Source organism: Wasmannia auropunctata, unplaced genomic scaffold (genome assembly GCF_000956235.1).
Source record: "Wasmannia auropunctata unplaced genomic scaffold, wasmannia.A_1.0 LD335998.1, whole genome shotgun sequence".
In the NCBI taxonomy this organism is placed as follows: Eukaryota; Metazoa; Arthropoda; class Insecta; order Hymenoptera; family Formicidae; genus Wasmannia; species Wasmannia auropunctata.
In genome coordinates this window covers 991,757-1,009,677 of record NW_012026892.1, presented here as the reverse complement: position 1 = coordinate 1,009,677, position 17,921 = coordinate 991,757, and the positions used below count along the sequence as shown (strand labels likewise).

Sequence of the window (17,921 nt, the reverse complement as noted above, 5' to 3'; positions counted from 1 at the left end):
GCAATACAAAATAAAATTTTTTGTGTTAAAAATATAATAGAATTGTGTCGCAAAAGCTAACATATGAGTCGATATGAGGGCAAATATAATATCTCAAATCTTACCGGACCCAAAAAGGACGTGAAGTTCTCCACAAACCAGAACATAGGTTCCATAAGTATATCACAGGCGTAACTCCAATTCAAGAAGTCATTGTAGAACAGGGATTTGAAGATGATTTGAAGTCGCCACCATCTCTGTTTTAAACTAACCCTTTAAACAATTCAAATCAAATCGTCACCTATTAGATTCATGTAAAATCGTATAAAAGAATTGAAATACGTTGAAATTCAATTTGATTTTTAATGCAACATGCTGACATGAATGGAGATAGCAAAGATAACAATGAAATAAATTTGGTACGTGACAAGAAACAAAACTTAACAGATAGTCGATAAATATTAAGTCCAACAAACAGAAAGATTTATTGATTTACTTAAGAACACTTGGCGCCTTCGCCAAGGACCACTGTATCTTCGCCATTTTCGCCTCTGTCCTCGCGTCCACTCAAACGTACTCATAATTTTAACATATTAACGTCATATCTTGCGAACATGCGTTCGCTCGTTGTCACGTTGCACTTTCCACACCTTGATAAGACATCTGATAAGGTGTTACGACAGACAATAGTTGCCGCACCGAGACACTATAACCTCGATCGATTCACAAATACGGTCTTGTCCGCCATATTTGTTTTCTTAAAATGTCCACGTACGCTAACGCCCTCTGAAGAAGTGGATGTAAACTACATAGCAACATTCACTTATCTGCATTGCGGGTATACAATTTGTGGTGCGTGTCCGTGCTACATCCACCTTTCGAGACTGCAACTGTAGGGAGCTTTATTCTCGGAAAATTGCGCATTCAAAAATCATGTCCTCTCTCAGATTACGGATATTTCCGGCGAGTAACACAGTCTTCGATTTTGTTCCGTGTCATATATATATATATTATATATATTAAATGTGATATATAACGCTTAATTAAAAACGTAAAATTATGTTGCATTTGCATTAGAAAATAGAAGTGAGTTTAGATTTTTCTGTTATTTTTTGATAAGCAATCTTTTCAAATTTAAAATAAGTTATCAGAAACATTCGTAAATGTGCGGAATTTTTTATTAAGGATATATGTATAAAATAAGATTAAATCAAAACTCTTAGAAATTTAAATTAAAACTTACACAAATATTTATTTATTTTTATATATTTTAAAAATTAAAAATTAAAAGTTTATTTAATAGTCATGAGTTTGATAAAAATTTAAGAGAAAATATGAAATTCTTAAATTTCTATTAAATTTTTTCAAATAGATATACATAATATGTTTTTAAATTTTATATTCTTTATGTTATATTTTAAGAATATCCAAGTGACACAGCAGTTCGTGGTACAAAGGTAAATTTATTTTCTCACAGGTATGCACGAGTGTACATGCGTTTTAATAAAAATGCATATACGTATGTACACGCTACACGCTAATCTTGTTAAACACGCAAAAGGCGCATTTTGCGTTCACAACGCCAAAAAACTCGCAATTATATTTGCGAAAGTGAATAAATTCATGAAATGCTTTTAACAGTCGATTTTATATATATATTATAAATATATATAATCGTTTCTGTAAGAGAGATTAAATTTTAAACCTCAACAATTTATAAGAACGAGTGTAATAAGTGGTATTGGTACTTTATCTGCCATGAAGCTCGAAAATGGAATCAAACAAAAAGATATCCTTCTTTAGATATCAAACATAAAATATAGATATCTATGAATCGAAAAATATTTGAATAATTATAAGAATTTCGTGCAAATTAAAACGTTCCAGAAATAAAAAATTTCGTCAATAATCCAGATCGTATAGAGAACTGTAATGAGGTCAAACGATTTAGTTCTTAAAAAATCCTGAAAAAAAATGTAGTCCAAGAATTAGACGCGAGAGATATTTGTGACGGCACGTATGGCAGACAACGAGTTACCTTAACTCCAATATAATTCTATATATATATTATATTATTAATATTATATAATAGTAAGGTACAGGATAATCACACGAGGTATAGGCCAAGTAGTAACAGGACAACGTTGATTTGTCTCACTTGGCCTGAGAAGAGTATTGTTTTGTAATCGATGATTTAAAAAGTCCGTTTGGCATTTACGATAGCATATTATTAAGATTGAAAGATAAAATTTGGAAATCTTAAAGAGCTAGGGTAGAGACCTTGCGCCTTTAAAGAGTCAATCGAATAACGTATATCATTAAAGCCTTCTCCGAGGCTCAAACACTTCGCAACACTACGCGATCATAGCGATCCTCTAAAAATGTACGTCAACGGAATAATTTCTAAGAAGAAAGACGTACATCTTCAGCGAAATCATATGAAAAATTCTAAAATCGAGTTAAAATCGATTTTCAACTTCAAGTAAATTATGAATATATCCTTTCTGCATTTGCAGATCAAATTCGTATATCGATTACTTTTAATTCATCTATTGCAAGAAATTGAACATCTGAACGGACTGACGATTTACTTTCTCCGAAGTAATTAATGAACAATTCATAATTTAACAATTTGGTGTATAATATAATTTGAGATACTTTTTAATAAAATAATTACATTTCAAAAATTCTTAAAGCTGTGGAGCTTGAAGAAATTTTGAAGGCGAACTTAAATCGTTGATTCCTTCAGATTCCCAATCGTTGAGTGACTGTATCGGAAGTGTTGTACTTGAAAGACTGGGGTAGGTGTGTAAACGAGGTACATACATATTTACAAAAAACATGTGCGAAAGGGTTCTTTTCTTAAAGACACGTCTCAAGCAATGACACTTTGGTTGGTCGCGTGATTTTCTGTTCCAAAAATTTCCCGTTGGATTATTATTGCATTTTGCATTACACTTGTAAATCATAAGCTCGCGATTCGCAAACAGATTTAATTAGACTTTTGTGTCTTTCTTTGAGAAATTTTTTTTGACGCTTTTAATCGACTTTATTTTATTTTTCGCATAATCGTTAAATCATGGAAAATTTGCTTATCCCTCTTGTTTGCGAAACGAGATAAAGAGCGGGAGAGGTAGATCGCTGGAAAAATTCACGATATTTTATAGTCATTGCTCAAAGCGTATAGTTGATATTCTGATATACTGAAATCCGAGGAGTTATTCACTCGCGAAATCAGTCAAGCACCCATAATTGAAATCAATTTGAAATCAAATTAAATCAGAACTCAGTTGAAGTCATTTTAACATTTAATTCTTAAGAAATCAAATTGAAATCATGTAGTTAAACATAAAATCACTTGAATTATATAAAATTATTTAAAATTAAACAAATCATACAAAATTATTTCAAATTTATAAAAAAAATCGAAATCACTTTAAAATCACGTTGAAATCACATGAAATCACAAGAAATCGGAAATTAGTCAAGCATCCTATTCGTGAGTGAGTAACTCCTAGCTGAAATCTCTCCGATAGAACGTTAAGATCTCATAATACGGTGTCCAGAGTATCGAAACTTCGTAACAATTGCTCGTTCTTGGAACACCACTGCACCAGCTCTTCGATGGTCACCACACCGTCCTTATTTGCGTCCATCAACTAAAAAAATACGTATGAGATATTATTCATAATTAATTATTAATAATCTATTATATAAAAATCTGCATATATAACACTATACAATTATCGCCTATTATTAAATCATTACAACTAAAACGTTATAATAAATTATATAATAAGAAATACTTAGCAGAAATATCAACATTTTTTTAGCGTAATTAATAAATTGTAAAATTATTAACTAAGTCTTGGAGGGTCACAAATGTTTATAATTTTATTTTGCTAATTAATTATCTTTGGTGTTTTTGTTCTAGCTAATTAAAGGTGTCGTGTTTTTTACTTACATGAAAGATGCGATCGACATGTTCACGAGCGGCCGCGTGCGGCTCATGGATTTGCGGTTGCGTGTAACGACCCAACATCTCATAAATGGAGCCCACGACGTCCAGCATTTCCTCTTTGCTTATCAGACCATCGCCGTCCAGATCATACAGACCAAACACCCATTGCAGCTTCTCCTCCACCGATCCTCTTGAAACCTTCGATAGTATAGTGAGGAACTCCTATTTAAAAAGACAAATTGACAGCTCAGTCTGAAACTGTGGTCTGAAACTTTTCCGTAGAACTTGAATAAGATCGTCTATTAGATAAATTTAGATTAGGTAAATTTAGAGCCGAAATCGCGGGGACATGTCCGCGTTCCTTTTAAAACATTTGTCTACGACGTCGCTCACCTCAAAGCTTATCTTGCCGGACGGTTTCCTCTTCATGGTGTTGAAGACATAATGAGCGTACTGACTTGCGTCTACAACACGTGATGATCAGAAAGGGATAATAATGATAACTTAAAAAAAAATTTTTTTTATATATGATTTTTTCGTATAACACAAGATAGATCATCTATCTAATAAAAAATATAAAAATCTAAGAATTTAGAAAAAAGGCTCTTATCTTTATAAAAAAGTCCATGTAAATTAAAATTTATCATCTCATTTTAATTCGGTTAACGCGAAACCAAGAAATTTTAAAAATCTAATGTAAACGTTACGTAAATTTAAGAAAGAAGATAAGAACGTTATATATCCAAAAATATCATTTTTATTACAAGAATAACGATTATCTATTTTATTTACAATTAAAAATCTGCATTGATGAAAAAAAACGCTTGTATTTATCGTTTAATAGAGCGGTCGATCATCATTATAATCATCATTATCATTATTATTATCCCTTTATTACCTCCCTGCGGAAAGAATTGCGAGAAGATCTTTTTGAAAGCATCTTCGTCGACCAAACCGGACGGGCATTCCTGCTTGAAGCCCCGATAGATCAGCTGGATCTCCTTCCGCGAGAATCTGGTAGTGGCAGCGAGGGTTGCAAGCTCCTCCGGCTTGTGTCGGCCGCTAAGGGCGAGCGCGGCACCCCCGGAGGTCCCTAAAACGCCCCCGAGTCCTTCAAGCTCTCCTTCTGCAAGTTCGCAAGCCCTTCACTCCTAAGACTGCGTCGCGTCCTCGAGATGCTCCCTCTCGCGCCTCCCTCCTCTTGTCGTCGAGCGCGGGAGAATGGCACCCTTCACTCGAAGAGTTCCGAGAAACTCCCCTCGCCCGCGATTACCGAGAAGGGAGGTCACTCGTCAATTTTTTTTCTTTTTTACTTGGAAGAGATAGATACAAAAGAGTTTTTTTTGCTTTACTTTTTTCTACTTTTGAGAGAACCATCGTATAACATCCCTGAAGAAGGGATATACTCTAAAAGGGACCTACACAGTGTGCAAAGATTTACAAGCGGAGAAGTCGTGAGAGGCGAGAGACAACAGGGGTGAAGACAGGGGGAATGATTCGCACTACAGTGTCGTTCGTTTTTTTCCATAACTACGAATAAATAAACCATGTTTTGTATATTAAAAGCAAGTTAAATATCGCGAAAAAGAGAATTCAAATTTTATTTTAAAAAATTATAAAAATTAAAAAAAGATATAACCGTTTCATGTATTGAATAATTTTCTCTTTAATTTTTATTAATTCTTTATGAAAATGTTAATCGATTTTTTTACATCATTAATTAATAATTACTTTTATTGAACGACTCTGTTTCTATAGTGTAAATCATTCAAGAAGAGAATTGAGGAAAATCGAAAGAGCTCGAAGAAGACATTGCGAGAATACATTTTTCATATTCTGAGAGTGAAAGGATAAATCCATTGATATGGATTCTATAGTGCTGGGTGTGATTATTTCCATAAAAAGGTTTGATCACAGATGCTTCTTGTGATAAATGCAATTAATCGTATGTGCACGTTTCTTCTATTACTTTAAGAAAAAATATTTTATAAAAGCGGGAAGTGATTTACAAGTTTCCTTGTAAATGGAAATATGTGTAGAAACTGTGAAATAGACGCTATTTTATCTTTAACTTTATAAATAATAATTTTTTAAATTTTTATCAACGTTATTTACCAACGAGTCGATTGACTATGGAAATTGAATGCTATATACATTACTAGCTAATCAAATAACGATAGAAATTAGCTATTAGAAAGAGCTCAATATCGTAAATTCTAAAAGAAAACTACTGAGAACTAAGAGGAACTGTTTAAGCAATCGAAACTATAATCTACGATGACGTAAGGGGAAAAAATCTAAAGATTTGAAAGCAAAAAATAATCTAAAGACTATATAAGATCTACAATTACAGGGATTGAAAAATCTCAGCATTCAAGTGTTCACAAATATACTTAAGAGTCGCAAAATTTTGAAATCTAAATATTTAAGAGTTTAGAAATTTAGGGATTAAAAAATATGTAAAAACGGGGTAGTCCAATAATATCTGAACAATTGAATTCAAGCGAGTATAAGGGATGTAATGTGAAAACTTTCTTCGCAAATTTACGCCATCTACAATTTAGTGATGGATAACATGTCAAGGATCACTTTCTAAAGAATTGCGTCGTTCGTTCATCCTTTACGCATGCTGCGACTATTAGATCTGGGTCCCGGGTATCCGGGGTTGCCATGGTAACATTGCAGCTCCTACCCCTTACTTCCTGACCACCCCTTCCTTTTGTGAATATTGCGTGAATATTTCGTGAAGAAATGTGAAGGGATCTTTGAGATAAATTCTTCACAGCAAAGAATTTATTAATTTCGTATTCATGAAGGGGTCAATCAAGTAGCATTACGTATATAATTATTATTTATATAAATATATCTAGATAAAAAATTATGGAAAAAAACTTTTTTAATTTTTTCAAACTAATTTGCTTTCTATAAAGCGTTATAAATAATTTTGCCGCATTTTACTAAAAAATGTTACATTATAAGAAAATATAAGAAAATTTAAGAATTTGTAATGTAAGGAGAGAAGAATTAAAAATTTCTAGAACTTTCTTCTAAGAATTATTCAAAAAGAATTAATATTAAAAAATCCTAGACTCTAAAATTAAAAAATAAAAACTAAGATTTAGATGTAGAACAATTTTGCGTTTATAGAAAGTGCTGTATCAAAGTAGGCAGCTAATTAAAGAAACTAGAAGATATGAAGATCCAAAAATTCGACCTCGAGAAAGCAATAAGAAATTCAGACAAGTCCGAGAATCAAATGAAATCTTTAAAAGACTTTAAAAGAAGAGACAAAGAGCTAAAAATTCGAGGAATCTTACAATTCCGGAATCTTAAAGTGCGACATCGCTGTTAAGAGAGATGCACAATTGAGCCGAGTGAGATGAAGGAGGAAGGCTTCGTGAATTTCACACGCACAAAAGCCGAGTATTTAAATGCCGTGAGAAAGAATCCGTGAATCGATAAGCGAGACCTGGAAGATCAGAGAAAGGAGTGTTATCCAAAAATGTCATCCCCCAAGATACATCCAAAGGCTCGAATCAAGCCGAACACGGACATGACCTTTGACACATTAGCAGTCCTGGTGGTGCAGACAGGGGGTTGGACTCCGACCTACGCAAGAGCTATCATTCATATAGAGTACGGGATTTTACTACGTATAAACGGACAAGGCAGACAAATAGACAGACAGATAATCAGGCGATTTCCACAAAGATGGGAGGGGTACGTGAGAGAAGAAGACAAGAGAGAGAGGACCCGATCGCTGATAATCGCACCTTGGTGCTGCATTCGGCAGTTATCACACCCCCCCGGCTGTCGCTCCGCTTGTCAACGACGCTCTCCGCTGAGTAGTCGGATCGACTGGTCCAAGTTATCAACGGCAGTGGCACGTATATCGAACGGTGCCGCACACACGGACACACGGGGCGAGGAAGCAGGAGGATGAGCTCGGCAGCCTTTCTTTCTTTCTTTCGCAACCCTTACGGCCGCCTTCCGGACTTACGTTTGTCGCGACTCTTACGCGCCTTCATCGGCCAGCAAGCGCGCAGACTTCCTGCTCGGCCTGCCCCTGATATATCGCCGGCGGGACGGGATTATCTGGGATTACTCGAATTCACACCACCACTGATCAGCGCGACGCATCCCGAGACACGCTCCGAAAACGAGGAGCTCCGTACGCGCACGGGGGATGATATGAGAGAAGGACAGAAAGAGAGAGAGAGAGAGAGTGTGTGAGATGTACAGCGAAAAGTTAGAGTCTGGACCGCCTGCACGCCGTTACGGATGCTGCGCACGGGATGCGTCGCTCTCGGCTGCTGCGGTTGTCCTTCGCGATGCTGAACGGTGGCTACGGATGACGTTACACTGCGCCGCTGTGCCACACTGAACCATCGCGGGGGGGGGGGGATACGTCCGTGGGAAAACGTGCCATACGTCGCTTTTAACGCGCAAGTGCGACGATCTTCGACAGCCGGTGGTAGCGACGGCTCAGCGAGAACTTCGAATATTTCGGACAAAAAGTTTCAAATCGCTACTTCGAAATACTGTCGTCACCGAAGTCGAAAATTTTTAAAAATGTCTGGAAAGTTTTATATTCAGGAAAAAAATTTTTTTTTCTAACTTTTTCCAATAATCAGTAGTTAAGTGTCAGATATTGTAAAATAAAAAAGTATTAAAATAGACTTTGTCTCATGCTTATTACAAGATAGAATTAATTCGATTAAAAAGAATTTGATTAAAGAATGAAAAAATTTGAATGTTCAGCCTTTTCTAATTAGTTAAGAATTAAATCCATCTGCCTAACAATTAAACAGAAAATTTTCTCTAAATTTATACTTTTTATCAATGATAGAAATTTAGAAAAAGTAAAAAATAAAAAATATATTATATAAAACCATTTACAATCGATTCTTGAAGAAGACTTCTGAGTTCTAAATAAAAATTGAAAGCTCAATAAATGGAAGAAGTTTTGAAATTCTTGAAAGACTTTCTTGAAGGTCCCTCGAAAGCCCCGAGGATCTTAAGAAACGGTAAACATTGTACTACATCATGAAACAGAATTGACAGCGCGTTTCGTTGCTATAGCTGTTTCATTTGAATTTCGACTCGTCACAATGTGTCCTTCCAATAATAACTTTATTATTGAAGTAATTCACTCGTGAGACATCACAGCTGACAGTCAGGCCACCTCAATTTGTCGTCTCAATTTAAGAATAGGTATATATATTCGTTAAACTCTGTGAACGACATAATTATCAAAAAATACTAACATATTTGATCGACAAGTTATCAAGTTGTCAAGCGCAAATCGAAACGTGATATCAGACGCGAGTAATACAAAAGTTTTTCTTTTTCGCGTTTCAATAAATCCAAACTGGCACTTCTTAATATACGTACTCATCATTTCAGGGACAGCCTTTCAAGAAAGATATAAGCTCAATATTTTTCTCAAAGCTCGATGGAAATGCTTAAACGCACGTGACAACCTCGCTTTCTATTCTAATGTCCGCATATATCGATTCTGCATGAAGGTAAGTCGACGAGGGGTAAAGCGGATCAATCCTCATTGGATTTCGCAAAAATAGCAAACGGTTATTAATTCATAGCGTTCTTACACTTTTATTTACGTCAAAGCGTTAAACGTCGATAATCGCCTGAAAGTTACAATGCCAGCATTTCGAAGCTACGACATTCCAACTATAAAATTGCAAATAAAAGACACGTACCTGTTTATTTTTAAACGTTTCTTCACGACGGTTATCACAGTTAATCTTTCAATTAGAAAAAGCTGGAGTATATTTAACTTTTTTAATTAAAAAAAAATTAAATTAATGGAGTTAATTCTAAAATATCCACTCATTGACGCTTCTTACTTTTCTTTCTTCCACTTTGAACTTGCACAAACTTTTGCATACGTGCATACGTCTCGATCTTGGTCTTCTGTAAATTTTTTATGAGCTTTCGCTGAACTTTTTTCTGTTGTGTAAACAAACTCGCAAGTCAATGCACAAAAGTAACACACGCGAGAACATTCCAGTCCACCTGCGACGCAATTCGTCAATACACATTACTTAATTTATTTATATTACAAAGAGACTTCCTACCCTTTTTCATTCTTTCTTTCTCTCGTTAATCTTTCGTTTAATTTCTGCAATCTCATTTAAAACACAGAAAAAATCTTGCTTATCTCATTTAATGTTTTTTGATAGCACAAATTAATTAAGCAAAGTAAGCGCAACGGAGCCATTAGTCGGTGATTAGATCTAAATGTTCTTTTTTTTTGTACTTAATAATCACTACTTATACATTCCGCGCATAACTCCATCGCGAGACTTCAGACCAAACGAGAAAGTCAGACGTCACACGCGCGTATAATCGCGTGATCGAAACATGTACTAGTAACATCTCTGCTAAAGAGACAAATAGATAGTTGCAAATAGATAATGCTAGACAACGAAAGAGGACGCGCCTGAGCGCCGATGATCATCACTTAAAGCCCTTAAAGGCTATCCGCACATGAACATCCGTAATGATATCCGTAAACTGATAAAATATTAATTTATCAAATTAAACATTTCAGCTATATAAGCTTTCTTTACCAAATTTTCTTTATAAAATATGAAAAATGTTTACTTGTTCTTATTCACGTATAAACGTTACGTTACGATTTTCTTTATGTGTTATCATATAATATATAATTAGTTTATTGTTAAATTTAAGATCAGTTAACATAAGGTAATGCATTACGGATGTTGATGTGCGCGGATAGTAAGTCTTACACCTTCAGGCTTGTTTCTTACGGCGATTTTCGACTGGACGCACTAAAATGCTCATCCCAGTGCACATTAAAGCCATCATATATATACACAAATCGAAGTAAAAATGATTAATATAAATATGAAAAACGAGTTAAACCGCGATATCCTCGATCTTTTATTGTACTATATATTTGGCTAAATATATGTGTTAGGCGTTATTTTCTTATTGGAGACATTTCACTTCTACATTTCGCGATTAGATCAATGTACATATACAATTCATACAGCATGAAATATTTCTTGCGAATCAATTTTTGAAATATTTGAATTAAATATTTCAAAGATATTTCGTAAGCATTTGTAAAACATTTTAAAATATTGCATTAAAATATTTCACAAAAATATTCTAGAAATATTGTAAGAAGCATTTTTATTGAAATATTTCAAGAAATATTTTAATGATTTCCTGGACATGTTTATATTTCTGAAATATTTTAAGTCTTGCACGACATAGGTATTTCGAAAATATTTCTGAAATATTTGTGGGAACGGCTTTAATACACATCAGTGCGTACTTACAATTAGTGCGTTCAATCGAACTCGTTTTTAGATCGCGATTTGCGAAGATCATATGTTCCCGCGATTTGGGACTGGCGCACTAATTTTCCGCGAGCGATTGGAGATGATCCAACGGGCCGGCGATCAACGAGATTCCGATCTCGCGATCGGGGCCAATCGATAAGTCGACAAATACCGCGCCGTCGATTGGCCGCGGCGTATGTATTGTGTCCCCCATCTCCCTCACCCCCACCACCCCTGCAATTGTCTTCGAAAATCCTAATTACGCGTTTCGCTGAGATCTCGATTCTGCTTATCTTTATGGCGTTCCGCCGGTTTCGCGCTAAAAGTCAGTCGGCTCGAATTCGAAAATCGGTCTCGACTCGGGCAAGCGACGAAGAAGACGAAAATCCGCCATATAGCAGCAGCAGCAGCAGCAGCAGCAGCAGCATGAACGTCGGCGGCGATATCGCGCAGCTATCCTACAAGGAGCTGCAGGCCCTGGCCCTGAGGTATCGCGTACCGGGCAACATCAAGGTGAGCTGTCACTGTCTTCGTCGCCGTCGTCGTCGTCGCGACGAAGATCTTCCCGAAGTCTTCCTTCCCCGTCCGCCTTGATCCCTCTCCGGTCGCCGGTTTCCGTGCCGAGGACTGAAATTTATTCGAAATCCCGTCGAAGATCGCGCCCCGATCGATCGGACGGTTCGCGATCCAAGGGACTTCGGCGCATCCCCCGGGCCGAGGAAGTCGATCGTGACTCAGTTAAAATCGGTCAGCCGGATTCCTCTGCCGGGAGAGATACACGGTCCCCAGGTGGACGCGCGATCTGGGGAATTCCTAACCAAGACCTCGATCGCCCTCAAGTTTGCCACCGCAACGTCGGAAAATCGTCGTTGTCATCGTACCGTATGATGGGTTGCGGTAATAACGGATATCCGGCCCGTTCGAACGTCTCTGCCCTCGATCCCCGCCGTCCGCGGCATCCGCCTTCCGCGAGCCCGAGTGAACATGAATAACCGTCGCAGGATAATTGCTCGCACTCGGCAAGGACGAGTCGTTTCCTCCTGTCCCGATAACGCTGACTCGCGAAGATACGCGAAGATCCTAACCAAGAATTACGTCAAGTTGTCCAGCGTAACGTTATCAGCCCTCCGCTTCTCGTCGACTTCCCCTACCTGCAGGCCCCCTACATCTCACTCCTTTCTTCCTTCCTTTGCAAGGTATGCACTCCGCGTATGCGCTTCACTTTGTTCCCCGCAGAAGGTGCTTTCCGTTTTTATAACCGATGTATCACTTTACTCTCGTTTAAAACGGTGTCTACAATGAGACTTAAGATATGAGAAAATTAACCAATTATCGTCGATTATTCATCTCACGTGAGAAGAATCGATCGTGATTGGGCATTTTTCTTAAATTTTAAGTCTCATTGTAGATGCCAATTAATGAGGATAAAATGTTGCATCGTGCGTGGACGCATCATGCATGAGATGGAACGCACCCAAAATATATAACAATGTACAGCTGATGACATAAGGGATTATTTATTTGCATATTATCGTATAAAAAAAATTATCACTTTTCTATCATAAGAACACGTATAAAAGACGATTGGATAATTTTTTTCGCTTGTGGTTATTAAGTATGCAAGTCCCTAATCATGGCCCTAATCATTTTATCAGCAGCATCATTCTCATGTATTTGTATGCATTTTATCGATTATCGTTCTTATTTACTTTTGTTTAAATAGAGACAGAGACGAGATACTGTTAATCCGAACTGACCAATTGCTGGTTGAGCTACGAAATACTTATACTGTATTAATCATTAACTACAATCTCTTGTAATTTTTATAGCATTCATGATCGTTTGATTGCGAAATATATTTAATTTCGCAATCAAAGTTCTGTGTTTATTACAATTCCCCACTTTGATATTCCCAAAGTCTCATTTATCAGATTTCTAAAACTTTCGATAAATACTTTAATGTAAACTAAATTTTCCATTTTTCGATCCAGAGTTTTCATGTTTTTTTTTTAAATCACAAATAAACGAATGGAATTTGTGTTAAAGTCAAATATAATTTAGTCAAGAATGTATCAATGTTCGTAAAATTTCCAGACCATCTCGTTTTCACGTCAAAAGATTCTCTTTCCCATTGCTTCTAATTTAGCTGATTATCGCGCATGTTCGACTTCCGTTGTCTCATCACGATCTCGAAATTACAGAAGAAGGTTCTGGTCAAAATTCTGCAAGCCGCCAGGAATGGAAATGACGCCGAGTTTTGCCGGCTGCTACAGGAGCTGAGGAAGAACCGCAAAAGGAAGATGAGGAAGTCGTCGAGCTCCAAGGACTCGACCAAGCTTGGGGTAACGTCGACGCCCCTGCACAGTCCCGACTATATAATGGTCGATGACGACTATTATTATCAGCAACAGCAACAGCAGTCGCAGCAACAGTCGCCTTATCAGTGGGTGAGTTACTTCAAATTTCCATAATTCGTCACGATACGGCGTCGCGATGTTATAAATCAAATCGCATTCTCGCGTTCTTTTTCTCTCATTCTCTTTTTCACTTCTATATTTCATTCGTTTTTCGCGACGCAACGACTATAATTGACTTCGGACAAAGTGTTTTCCGTTTTTGCAGATCGGTGCCGAGGAGGAGATAGTAAGCAGGGAAGACGACAAGATCCCACACTACGAAGAGTTCAAGCAGTTTCTGCTTAAGAGGATTCAGCGGGAATTTCAAGCGTGCGACACCAACAATAATCAGGTGGAAGATCTGAGTATTGTGGATCTACGAACGACGCCGATGTCGCCCAATCTTCAAACGATCCCTCTTGTCGATTCAAACTATTCGAAAGGGAATCTGATCGATGACACGGATCCTCTTGCGATCTCGAACGAGAGATCGAGTTACCAAGTGCTGAAGGAGTCCGAGGGAGGCTCGCAGGGCTCGTTCCTGTTGAAGAGAATGCTGCAGGCGCCAGTGGGCGCCAATCTAGGCGAGATCGCCAGCTCTCTTTTCTGGGCTAGCAATCTACTGGACAACTCCGACACTCTGACCGCCGAGTCGGAGAGCAACGAGGACCAGGAGTTGGACGAAAATAATCCGAATGAGTACTACAACTTGCTGAAGAATTCCCAGGGCGAGTACTTGCTGAACGAGGCGAACTTGGTGCCGCAGCAAGTTTCGAACGTACTGACCGGTGACAGTCAGTACAGGTTTTCCAGCGACATGGACAATCGGCCGAATCCTTATCAGAACTGGACGATCACTAGCGTAATGGAGGTGCCCGACAGCGATGTACAATCCTCCAAGATGTTCCACGCGATCTACTACAACAACACGGACACCGCTGCGGCTACCGCGAACGCGGACAACAATCTGGCTTACCAGTATCAGACGGATACTGCCTGCAATGGCGACCAAAACTTCTTCAACTTTAACGCGCAGGACATCAACTACACGACACAGACCGGCACGGACATGATGGCCAACGATTCCTCCGATATTTATTATCTACAAAATTTTGGCAGACACAACGGGGAAATGGACACGGGATATTATCGCAATGTTGACACCTTCGGACAAAGCAACGTGCAACAGAATGTCTATACGAATGATCAACAGTATCAGTATCTTTATCCTCGATTCACTCAGGAGACGAACAACTTGTTAAATCAGAGACTCGAGAGACTCGAACCACCGCAAAGCAATCCTATGATAGGATTAGATCACATTAATCAAGAAACTGATACAGAAAATTTGCAGAGACCGGCAGAGAATGGTGCGCGTTTTATTTATTTATTTTATTGTCATAAATAGACGATATTAAAAAAACGAACATGACGTAAAAATAAGATAAAATATATATTTTAGACATATATATTTTAGATTAAAAAATCACAAACTTTTCTTAAATAATATCAGTTGTTTATTTTTTAAAGAATAGATTCTATTTTCTTGACTTTTAATTAAGTGATATTTCAAACAGGAACAGTGGAGGCATTCTGGCCGACCACCGAGCCTAAGAACAATCTGGAGAACATCTTGAACTATCATGTCTCGAAGCAAGTGGATTACTCCAAGTTAAGTCAGACGTCCTGCGTCTATTGCTACGTGGCTCCGATCGTCTCGCAACGCTCTAGTCTGGCAATTAACGGCTACTCGCTCGAACGAAGATACATTGCCGAGCAACGGCAGCATTCCTTTTCGCCTTACTGGATGTTGTACAACGACACGTCGCAAGGTATGCGAATGACGAATGCACCCGGCAATCCGATCGAGCAGCCTATACCGACCCACACAGCCATGATGATGGCTAGTAACGACTTGAAGGAGACCGCCAACAATGTTCCCATTAATGATGTGTGGTTGAATCAGTACGAGCCGTCCATCGCCGACGACATAAATCAGGTCTCAGACCCGCTCTTTTTTAACGTTACCGCCGACGACATCTCGATTATAACGCGGAAGACTTAAAGGTTCGCGCGCGAAGTATTTACAACAGTAAAGGAGTAGCTAGAATATAAAATCGTGACTTTTAACGGAACGGGGATAGCGTTCCCCCAAACCGCGGAGTGACAACGAATAATCGTTTCTCCAGGATAATTACTGTCTTCTTCCGTTTCTAAGCCACGCGACAATCTTATTATTCTGTTCCAGCTTGGAACTCGTACAATCGAAGCCATCCGTCCTTGTGTACCGTCCTTGTGTAATTGACGCCTAAGTAATTATTTTATGCGATTGCTCTGGGAAGCACCAGCGTGCTTTTCCGTTTTCACATCATCGACAAACGACACGCGCAATTATTTCTCTCACTTGTAACTGAAACGGGAGCGATTCAAAAAGCAATGGCAAACAAATGAAAGTTGAATAATCGATATTGAGAGATCCGTCATTTCTATCTTTTGAACTACACAACGCAGATCATTGGAGATCTATTTTGAAACATAAAAGCTTTAAAATATACGACTAAGATAGCTTGAAAAGACAAATTTATTTCGTAGATCGGACTGATTAAATAATAAGATACTTATATTAATTAAGTACTTTCCTAAACTCTATTATTTAGGTGAGATTACAATATTGTACGATGTGAATGAGGCTTTATGTTTTTTTCAGTGTGTTAGGAGAAAAAGATTTAAAAAATTAGAATTTTCGTATTATATATAGGATTTGTATATTACGTCTCCTATGTATTATATAGAAAATAAAAAATTAAATATAAATAAGAAATTATATAGATAAATATAATTAAATAATAAACGAAAGTTTCTTATGTATTTTTAGTTAGATCACGCAGTCGAAACTGCAGAATATATTATTGTATATTGTATATTAAATAATAAACATATAAAGTTCATGCATCAGAAAAAAGCCTACATGCGCACACCTCAAATTTACATGCATTTACATATTTGGTAATCATAAAACCACGAACGCGAAACTCGGCAAAATCCAGCAACTACAATCAAAGTTTAATAATTTATCGCGGACTTTAGAACGCTAAACTTTTTCCGACTCACCCGACATAGCTTCCGGCTGAAACTGCGAACGGATGTAGTTTATCAGCTTCACAGAAATCGATTCCTTCCTCCGTCCTCCATACGTTCTGATTTCGTTATCTGTGTCGTCCGAGTTCTTCTTTCGATCCGCGGACCTTCCTGGTGCCACATGTACACTATACATTTTCGTCGATACGCCGATTCGCAATAATTAAATTCCTTGATCCTTATAAGAACCCTTCGAAGAATAACAAATTTTTAGAGTAATCATGTTTTATAAGATTCGTTTTCATAAACTTCAATCATTTAATCTCGACAGAAAGATTAAAAGCTAAATGTGAGCAATTTTTTATAGAAAACCTTTTGAATTAATCATTAATTTTAGAAATTGAGTTTATGGCGTCACAGCCCTGTCGAGATTAATTTTACAATACAAAATTTTGCAAGTTTATGATTAAAAAAAATTTTTTTTTTTAAATAACTATACTATATTTGGCATAATTTTTTAATATCCAATAATCGCGTTTTATTCACCTAATTATCACACGGAGCACCGCAACTTTCCAATTTCAATGGCTATTTTCTTGTCACAATTTTGTTTATCAACGAATTTAAAATTTAGAAAAATCCCACTTTGTCTACGAATACTTTTTTCCGTTTCCATTCGTCTCGAGAGTCAAGGAGCAAAATCGACGATGCGACTTGGCGCGCCGTTCGCGAAAGACTGTGCTTGAAGTGCGTTAAAGGGAAGCAGGTAAATAGCAGCAGCAGCAGCAGGCAGTCGCCTGTATGTATATACATACGTGTGTCGTGGGTGCAACCGGGTTGCATTCGAGTCGCGCGGTTTTAATGAGCTGCTCTATAGCGCGCTATGCTAATTATACAGACCGCTTCAAACACTTTTCCCGTAAGCTCTGTGCAAACACGCTGCAAGGACGCAAAAAGTTTGCCCAACTAGCCGGTACGTTAATTAGCCGTGCCTTTGACCGATTTTGTCTTGTACATGTATCATTACTCCGCGCGTTATTGCATATTACTTTCTGCAACGAAACTTCTGTCAATTTTTTAAATTTTGTTACGTTATATTATAATCTCTATTATTAATCTATTCTTAATTTATTATATATAGCATAATCATCTTAATTATAAAGTGATATG

At 37.3% G+C, this 17,921-nt stretch overlaps 3 protein-coding genes across 10 annotated transcripts in view; 1 reads left to right on the top strand and 2 right to left on the bottom strand.

Annotated features, from left to right (window-relative positions):
• LOC105453580 (probable palmitoyltransferase ZDHHC16) overlaps positions 1-737 on the bottom strand; it is a 4,871-nt gene extending 4,134 nt beyond the window's left edge. The window contains exons 1-2 of one of the 3 annotated variants that reach the window (XM_011695655.1): positions 476-737; positions 105-252 (exon numbers count right to left, since the gene is read on the bottom strand). In XM_011695655.1, coding sequence (XP_011693957.1) covers positions 105-252; positions 476-522 — 195 coding nt within the window. In that variant the 5' untranslated portion in view covers positions 523-737. Of the gene's footprint in view, positions 1-104; positions 253-475 lie in introns of those variants that run through there. The other 2 variants (XM_011695656.1, XM_011695658.1) reach the window with 2 other exon arrangements.
• A 2,601-nt stretch (positions 738-3,338) lies between these two features.
• LOC105453576 (Kv channel-interacting protein 2-like) lies at positions 3,339-17,880 on the bottom strand. 4 transcript variants are annotated; one of them, XM_011695646.1, is made up of 6 exons: positions 17,298-17,880; positions 16,785-17,001; positions 4,839-5,066; positions 4,334-4,404; positions 3,944-4,162; positions 3,339-3,638 (listed from the first exon to the last, which is right to left on the bottom strand). In XM_011695646.1, the coding sequence occupies exons 2-6, from the start codon at positions 16,945-16,947 to the stop codon at positions 3,528-3,530; spliced, it is 792 nt and encodes a 263-aa protein (XP_011693948.1). In that variant the 5' UTR covers positions 16,948-17,001; positions 17,298-17,880; the 3' UTR covers positions 3,339-3,527. The 4 variants fall into 4 exon arrangements, with proteins under 4 accessions (XP_011693948.1, XP_011693949.1, XP_011693951.1 ...); XM_011695647.1 differs by lacking the exons at positions 16,785-17,001; positions 17,298-17,880 and adding an exon at positions 7,714-8,317; XM_011695649.1 differs by lacking the exons at positions 16,785-17,001; positions 17,298-17,880 and adding an exon at positions 7,714-8,317 and having other exon boundaries at positions 4,839-5,033.
• LOC105453577 lies at positions 8,879-16,657 on the top strand. 3 transcript variants are annotated; one of them, XM_011695652.1, is made up of 5 exons: positions 8,879-9,154; positions 9,347-9,468; positions 13,479-13,724; positions 13,882-15,043; positions 15,251-16,657. In XM_011695652.1, exons 2-5 carry the CDS (start codon positions 9,463-9,465, stop codon positions 15,736-15,738), a joined length of 1,902 nt encoding a protein of 633 aa, XP_011693954.1. In that variant the 5' UTR covers positions 8,879-9,154; positions 9,347-9,462; the 3' UTR covers positions 15,739-16,657. The 3 variants fall into 3 exon arrangements, with proteins under 3 accessions (XP_011693954.1, XP_011693953.1, XP_011693952.1); XM_011695651.1 differs by lacking the exons at positions 8,879-9,154; positions 9,347-9,468 and adding an exon at positions 11,205-11,790 and having other exon boundaries at positions 13,900-15,043; XM_011695650.1 differs by lacking the exons at positions 8,879-9,154; positions 9,347-9,468 and adding an exon at positions 11,205-11,790.
• Positions 17,881-17,921: the final 41 nt, after the last annotated feature.